The sequence below is a fragment of the Mustela nivalis genome, assembly GCF_964662115.1.
Source record: "Mustela nivalis genome assembly, chromosome: 8".
NCBI lineage: Eukaryota > Metazoa > Chordata > Mammalia > Carnivora > Mustelidae > Mustela > Mustela nivalis.
Genome location: NC_139027.1, coordinates 20,855,760 through 20,863,786, shown reverse-complemented (window position 1 = coordinate 20,863,786; position 8,027 = coordinate 20,855,760). Strand labels below are relative to the sequence as shown.

General features: G+C 48.7%; 1 protein-coding gene and 1 pseudogene across 2 annotated transcripts in view; both read right to left on the bottom strand.

Moving 5' to 3' along the window:
* LOC309870608 (glucokinase regulatory protein-like) overlaps positions 1 to 8,027 on the bottom strand; it is an 878,156-nt pseudogene that overhangs the window by 193,494 nt on the left and 676,635 nt on the right. The window lies entirely within an intron of this gene.
* On the bottom strand, positions 1,973 to 5,133 carry DNAJC5G (DnaJ heat shock protein family (Hsp40) member C5 gamma). Its single transcript, XM_082743042.1, has 6 exons — positions 5,010 to 5,133; positions 4,084 to 4,199; positions 3,578 to 3,791; positions 3,040 to 3,181; positions 2,281 to 2,346; positions 1,973 to 2,075 (listed from the first exon to the last, which is right to left on the bottom strand). The coding sequence occupies exons 2-5, from the start codon at positions 4,194 to 4,196 to the stop codon at positions 2,294 to 2,296; spliced, it is 522 nt and encodes a 173-aa protein (XP_082599168.1). The 5' UTR covers positions 4,197 to 4,199; positions 5,010 to 5,133; the 3' UTR covers positions 1,973 to 2,075; positions 2,281 to 2,293.

Below are 8,027 nucleotides of genomic sequence, written 5' to 3'. Positions count from 1 at the left end.
GCACATGTAAGCGAGCTTTCTCTGTCCCTCCCTCCCTGAATGACTCTTGTCCCCCCAAATTCCTCCTTTTGTTCTCCAAGTGACTCTTGTTCACTCTATGGGTAGCACTGTTTGTCCCTTGCTTCCCAGAGAGGAGATTAATTTTAACGTGGGGGTGGGGAACAAGGGGCATCTGCATGACATTCCAACTCCCAATTTAGCTCATGTAAGGCGAGCCACAGCTGTCACTGAGTGAGTGACCCTGACTCACTCAGGAATGGGTGACTGCCTTACACAAGGGCAGGGGTGAGCTTCGCTGCTCATGGTGAAAGGTGGGTCTCCGAAGGTGTCCAGCTGTCAGGCTCAGAAGGCTCCTTGGGTCCCTGAGCCCCATAAGCATGGGCTCTTCTTCCAGGCAGAACCTACATTGGCCTGGATGGGGGTGCCTGACATGGCTCAGGGTGGCAGGAAAGACTTCACCAGACCCAGAGCGTAGTCAGTGCCTCCAAGGCTTAGCCAGTGACCCCCACCCTCTTCCGCTGAACCCTGGGATTCAGAACAGGGACACCAGAGATTAGTGGGAAAGGCTCTGGTCCAACACTTCTGGTCCATTTCTGTTCTTGCCCAGAACTTTCTTCTATCATCCTAGGAAAAGAAGCTAAGGACGCTAGAGCTGGCAGTTGCACCAGGGCCTGGAACGACCTCATGAGCATGCCTCTGAGAAAGTGTGGGAATTTGGTCCATGAACACATCACTGGAGCCACTCCAAAGACTTTAAATTTGTTAGGAAATCGAGAGAAGTTGAGCTGAGCAGAAAGGACCTGAGTGCCAGGAACCTATTTTGGGCACCAGGGGAACTGGTCTCCAGGGAAATTTTAGAGCACTGACAAAGTCGTAATCACAAGGCTCCAGGAGGCCTTTGTCTTCACTTCACGGTTGTCCTGGACCCCTGCTGGACCCCTCCTGAGCTCCTGGATGACTTCTCTCCAAGACAGGCTGGTGTCCGACGTGAGCACCAGCCCTCTGTCTTCTTCTCTTGTGGGCCTTTCCCTCTACCCCAGGCAGGATTTGCCTTTTTGGCGCCCAACAGATGCATGGGGTTGGACAAAAGCTCTTTTATTTATTGACATTCCTTAGCCCTTCCCCCAGTGGTGAGAGAGAAATGTGAGGAGTTACTTGGCTCTGCCCCTGGATGGATGGGAAGTAAACGGTGTGGAGAGGATGAAACGGGCAGTGTGAAGAGGTTCGAGAATGGGGAGAGGGTCTATAGAAGTATTATCTTTTCCCTATCATATGTTTCACGCCCCTGTTTTCAGAAGAAAATATATGGTGATCAGCCTGCATAAGATGTGGAGATAAGGATGGAGGCAAGCAGGCACTGAGAGATGAACTTCAGTCAGCCCAGGACCCATGCTAACGGGAGGCCGTGTTGGGGTGCAGTCTGGAGAGAAGCCAGAGGTGGGATAGCTACCCCTACCCCTCCAATGCATTCATACTTTGCCTGAGTTTACTCATGGTGGCACAGAATGAGGCTGACAATGTCAATGGTTTGGGCAGCAGAGAAAGGTGAGACCAGGCCCAGAAAAGCATGCTGGTGTAGGAAAGAGGCCAAGTTCTTGGTGCAGTGTTCCAGCAAAGGAGGGTTAAGTTAGCTGGTACAGCAGCTCTGGGATAGGATCTACTCTTCTCAGTTATCAGGATCTTGGTGGAGACAATGCAAGTGGCTCAGGGCCCTTACCAGTCGAAATTGGCCCAAATCTCAAGGCACAGGAAAAAGAATGCTCGGGAGAAGTCTGTCACCACGGTCTGAGACCTCATAAGGGTAGAGATGGGAGGGCTTCTGTCTAAACAGATTAAAATTGAGACTGAAACTAAAAAGAAGAGGAGGTGGGTGACCCTGTATTGCCAGGGTCAATGATACCATCAAGGGCAGAGGGGGCATCCTCACTGGGATAGATGCCATCAAGGTTTCTGAAGTTGGGATTTTTATAAGAAGAGGGGCAAATCAGGGTCAATGTCAGGACACAGCTACTTGTTCCCCTCTTCAACATGTCCAGTGTGTTGGGCAACAGAAGGCACCCTCGCTGGGTCAGCACCTGAGGGCAAAAGAGGTTGGCATCTTATTAAGCAGAAGGAATAATGACCCAGAATTTAAAGCAAGGCCCCTGCAGGTAAGAATATAAACACCTGAAATCCAAAGTCTAAGATACAAACTTTCTACTAATGATTCACTGGAAGTTAGTGTGTGTTCTTTTCTTATCCTTTGATTATTGCTGCATTTTAGCTTTCATATATACTCACTTCTCTTCGTCTCTTAGAAATCATCTTCATTATCATCTTGACCTCTTCTAAAGTTTCTTTTGTTTCCTATGATGGAATTTAAAAAACACATACACAAAAATTTAGTAACAATTTTATTCCGGTGGTGAGAAACCTGTTACCTTGCAGTTACATGTCAGTATCACTAGGTGGCACTATGGTGAACTTCAGTCAAGGCACACTTTCACTGCCTGGGGTGGGGATGATCAGACACTAAGTTTCCTTTAGAGTAAAGGCAGTAAACTTCATTCTCTATCTTGTCTTCAACCACTCCCTTTTCAAGGTACTCTCCCACCCATTCTTTTTTTTTTTTTTTTTTTAGTATTTTATTTATTTCTTTGACAAAGAGAGAGAGAGAGAGAGATCACAAGTAGACAGAGAGGCAGGCAGAAAGAGAGGGGGAAGCAGGCTCCCTGCTGAGCAGAGAGCCCGATGCGGGACTCGATCCCAGGACCCTGAGACCATAACCTGAGCCAAAGGCAGAGGCTTAACCCACTGAGCCACCCAGGCATACAACATCCCCCCCACTCCTTAGCTTAACAGTCACGAGAGGCCGATATGACATTCCAATTGTCAGCTGGTGGCCTAAGTCCCTCAGAAACCAAGTGTATCCTCTTTTCTTTCTTCACGTTGCCTCAATACCGACCTGAGACTCCCATATTTAGGGTTCATAATTTCACCCCCAACTATTTCATTCCTTCCTAACCACCTCTTACCTCAGGTCCTGTCTATGGCTCTCACCTGCCCTCGGAGGCTGATTCTGGACATTCTGCTGGTATCTTCTGACAACCTCCTCAGATGGTGGCTTAAGTGTTCCACAGCAAAAGCAGCAGCAGCAGCAGCAACAGCAGCAGGTGAGCAGGGCACACAGGAGGACCAGTGTCTGAAAGGTAGGAAAGCATGGCCTCAACCCAGCATTTCTTCTGTAGTTCCATTATAGCTCCCCTCCCTCAACCCCCCTGGTACCCAGAAAATGAGACAACAGAAGCATCTGTCCTGGGAGAGAAGGATCAGCTCTCCAAGAAGAGGTAGGTCATCCCTCCTTCCTTCCATTTTTTTTTTTTTTTTTTTACAATTTTATTTTTTTATTTGAGAGAGAGCACAGAGGGAGAGGGAGAAGTAGACTCCCCACTGAACAGGGAGCCCGATGCAGGCCTCGATCTCAGGACCCTGGGATCAGGACCTGAGCCAAAGGCAGATGTTCAACCAACTGAGCCACCCAGGCACCCCAGGCCACCCCCACTTCCTTATTCTTAAAGGGCTAGGAAGAACTGTATACCTTGAACCAGCAACTATTCATCGTAAAATAGTATGTAACGCCTTCTTCACCAAAGTGATCATATATGTATATTCCCAATGAGCCATGCCGGTCATAGATTTTCCGCTTCTTAGGGTCACTCAGTATGGAGTGGGCTGTGTTGATCTCTTTGAATATTTCTGCTGCTTGAGCATCCCCTGGATTCTTGTCTGGATGATACTTTAAGGCCAGTTTCCTGCCCAGGCAATACCCAAAAGGAGGGTGAGGAGAGGATGGTTGGAAAGTGGCTGGGAGAGGAGGGTAGGATGAATGACAGGGATAGGTCTCTGGATGTGAAGAAGCAATGCATGCATGCGAAGAGTGGAGACAAGGAGCCCAAGTCTAAATTCCTTGCCAGGCCACAATGAAAAGGGTGATGACTCCATCCCACCCAAAGTGAAGGCTTGAAGATTTAAAAACGGTCATAAAGCAGGGTTTAAGTTGGGGGGCAGCAAATTTCAGGGTTTAATAAGAGGCCGGGTCTGAACCTGTAAGCCTTTTTGATGTCTTCAGGTGAGGCACCTTTCTTAAGCTCCAGCACGGCATAGAGGGTTGTCCCACTTTTGGACAGCTGGCGGGCTGCTTCATCCAAATGAGCCATGATCTGGGTCAGAAGAGAAGAAGCATTTGTGAGAACTTCCACAGGCCATGGAGAAGTGAACTTCCGGTAAGGAAACTCATCGCCTTCAGGCGCTAGGCAGGCAAAACTAGTACAAAGGGACAAGGACAAGACAACAGTGAGTGGGTTCTGTGACTAGCAAGAGAGAGCAGGTGACCAGAAATGACCAGGGAAAACATCTCCTCACATTTCCCCTTGTCCTTCAGCTACACAGCCCTCCAGACACCCACGTCGTGGAGAGGTGTAAGCAAGGGGAGATCTAAACCATGGGAAGAGGGTGATTTTGTCTGGAACTCCTGGTACCTTAGGCAAACAGCCCTGGGCCTGTCCAAGCCCACTGCTGGGATGTTAAGATCAGGGCAGCCTAGTCCTTGATCAGGCTGGGTCAGGATCCAGGGACATGCACAGTTCCCACGGGCGAAACAGTTCAGACCAAACCCTGAGCTAAGAGAAGTCCGGTGTCCCGAAGCCAGGCCGGAGGGCCGAGCTCCAGGTAGGCCAGGGACGTTCTTCTCCCTAGCCTCCCCTCTCAAACCTCGGAGACCCGGCAGCGGGGAGAACATCAAGGGATGAAGACGGAAGCGAAAGGGGTAGCTGTGGGGGCCGACCGGCCAGAGACCAGGGAGCAGGACCCCAGACAGGGGGAGAGACCTTGCGAAGCAGTGGCCCATGAGAGCCAAGGCTACATGCTCAGAAGGGAACACTCTGGTTCCCACATGCCCTCTGGCTCCCTGTGGCTCCCTGCTTGACCTGGTGCTCTACCTCTTCTCATCTCAGAGGAGACGCTCTCCTCACCTGGGGAAGCCTCACACAATCTCCATCTGGGTGTGAAATTTCACACCGCCAGGGTCCAGTGGCCAACAGCGCTTGCGTGCTGCGCCAACACTCCCGGTCGCTTTTTGGCACTGCCAAAAAAGCCTGGGAGGTGAGGCTACGTGGGCCCTGGGATTTATTTCGCTCCTGAGCGTAGGGATCAGCCTTGCGCCAGCGGCCCATGCTACGCGCTACGCTACGTTGCCAGCTCTTCCGGTGGGCGTGGCCTAGGACCGGGTGCGGGTTGTCCCTTTTCCTGTGAGAGAGGATCACTAGCCTTCGTCACCGGCAAGGCTCATCCCCTCACCTAAGGAAGCATATTGGGCTTGCACGCCGGGGTTGTATGAGAGGTATGGCTCCTGCAAGCCTTTCTCCAGAGGTGTATTACCTTCCCTGTCTTCTTTTGCAGAGTTTAGGGGGTCTCCATTTTGTCCTTTCTTTCCCTTCCACCAGGAAACTACTACACATCCTTCAAGACCCATCTCGAATGTCCTGGGAATCCTTTCTTTTCCGCATTTGTTCCCATCTTGCTCTGTCAGCGCATTTATCCTATTATATTGTAATCATGAGTTTGAGCCTTTCCTTAAATGATAGACGATATCTTGAATTTTCCAAAGTCTCTACTCTTCTTCAAAAACTTCATTTAAAGGGACACCTGGGTGGCTTAGTTGGTTAAGCAGCTGCCTTCGGCTCAGGTCACGATCCCGGGGCCCTGGGTTCAAGTCCTACATCGGGCTCCTTGCTCACAGGGAGCCTGCTTCTCTCTCTGCCTCTGCCTGCCACTCTGCCTGCTTGTGCTCTCTTTCTCTGAGAAATAAATAAAATCTTAAAAACAAACAAACAAACAAACAAAAAACTTCATTTAAATACTATGATATCATAAGGATGTACCATAAGGTATTTATATAATCCACATTGGATACTTAAGTTGTTTCTAGCCGTTTGATAGTGTAATAACCTTGTAACGAAAATTCCTATCTATAACTCTTCAAATAAATCTCTTCCCTACCCCCTTGAGGTGGATTCCTGGACGTGGAATTATTGGGTCAAAGAGAATGTTTTAGAAACTCCTGATCCATGTTGCTAACTTTCTTCCCAGAAAGATCCCCAAAGTGCCAATTTACATCCCTACCTGCCAGGCCGCGCTTCCTGTGATCTCCTACAGGAGGCAGTGTTTGCACCACTTCTAATTTACCGCTTTGTAATGTTTCTTTTCTTTACAGAGGAGCACTCAATAGCTCCCATAGCATGTAATTTGAAAGAGCTTTAATGTTTCAGTAGTTTTTCTCTGCTACACCTCGTGTGGCTTTTATCACTCTCTTCCCTTTATTACAGTTGTTTGCACACATTGGCATCGCCTTCTAGGTCTTAAGTGGCAAATCAATCTTCCATCCCAAGAGATGTGAGCCATCTGAGTAAACTAAGGAGTCCATGGGCAATAGGCACAATGACCAGGGAGTTAACCAACTTCTTTCTGTAGATCTGTGATCGCTGTAGGGGCGGGGGGGGGGGGGGGGAGGGATGAAAAGCTTTGGCATCAACCTCCCAATTCGTAGGTGCTGGGTTGGAGGAGTTTATAAGTTAGTCTGCTAAAGGAAAGGAGCTGAAACTGATATATATTTTTTTCCTGTGAGGGTTTGTACTATGATAAATTTCTCTAGCTAACTCCCAACTTTTCATCACGAACATGGGATGGCAGAACTAGCAGAACAACCCAGGTTGTTTCTTTACTAGCGCTGGGAAGATGGTAGAAGGCACTAGAAGTGCAGAGCACTTACGGTGAATTCCTTGCCTCAGTCTATAGGCCCAGCCTGGTCTGGCCCCTGCCTCTCAGGCTAGCTCTGCCAAGCACCACTGTTTTGTCTGCTCTGGTCTCTGCTGCACTGGTTTTCTCTCAGTTCCTTTGAAGACACCCTCCAAAGGAGCCTTTGGCCACGCTGCTCCCTCTGCCTGGAGGACTCCTCCTCAGGCTGTCCACTAGCTGACTTCTCATCCTTCTAGGATCTCAGCTTCATGTCTCCTCCCATAGGTCTTTAAATTTGGAGTTCTGCTTCTCTCTCCTCACCTCATAACACCCTCGCCACGATTTGTGAATATATGTTTATTTGTGTGTTGATTTGTTTAATGTCTGCCTTCCCCAGTACAAAGTGAACTCTCTGAGGGACCTTGTGGGTTTGCTCACCATCTTTCACTCAGCACCAAGACCCAAGCCTGGTTCACAGTATGTGAATTAATGACTTGTTGAAGGATCTGCAGCAGAGGGAGGCTTTGGTTGGTCCAATGAAGGCCTAGAGGTTGGGCCCTGGCAAGAATTCCCTAGAGGAGCACTTAGCTGGGGAGTTGGACCACTAGAGACCATTCCCTCTCATATGGTCCCAAACAAGAAGAGACATAAGGGGTTAAGAGAAGGTGGCCGGGGAGATAGTAATGGTAATTTGGAGCTCCTTGCTTCTTGTTTGTCTTCGTCTTCCTTCAGTTCCTAACACAGTTCCTGAAATATTGTAGGTGCTCAATGAATGTCGGCCAGTTGAATGAATAAGCAAACATTGTGTCTTTTCAGAGGCACCGTAACTTAATAATCCGCTTTGATTCTCACAGCAGCTATGAGAGGTGGTGTGATCCCATTCCTGCTTCATAGAAGTGAGCCCAGAGAAAGAGGGCAAATTAGGTTATTCTCTGGAAGAGTTAGTAAACATCCTCCACATCTTGCTAGAGGCTCCAGAATGTTATTACTTCTTATCATTGCTCTCTGACATTATAATTAATTCTAATCATAGTCTGTGGTTCTTGAAATTAGCTATTATCTTTAAGTCTTCTGAGCCTTTAGTCTGAATGAAAGGACACTGCAGGCAGTAGGCTACAGACATGGAAAGAGAGGGCAGGCAAGTTAGCCTGGCATCCTTTGGCTAGAGGTTCTCCACTTTGCCTTCACCTAGAAACAGACCCCATCTGGCTCTGTTTCTATGCACACAGTCTCTTCTGACACTCAGCACAGTACTA

Bases quoted from the DNA above. Each gene is read 5' to 3' on its own strand.
- DNAJC5G (XM_082743042.1), bottom strand. From the start codon at position 4,196: ATGGCTCATTTGGATGAAGCAGCCCGCCAGCTGTCCAAAAGTGGGACA. The intron at 3,792-4,083 runs GTTCAGACCCGG...TTGCCTGGGCAG, and splicing joins GACATCAAAAAGGCTTACAG to GAAACTGGCCTTAAAGTATC. The intron at 3,182-3,577 runs GTATACAGTTCT...CCTACCTTTCAG, and splicing joins TGAATAGTTGCTGGTTCAAG to ACACTGGTCCTCCTGTGTGC.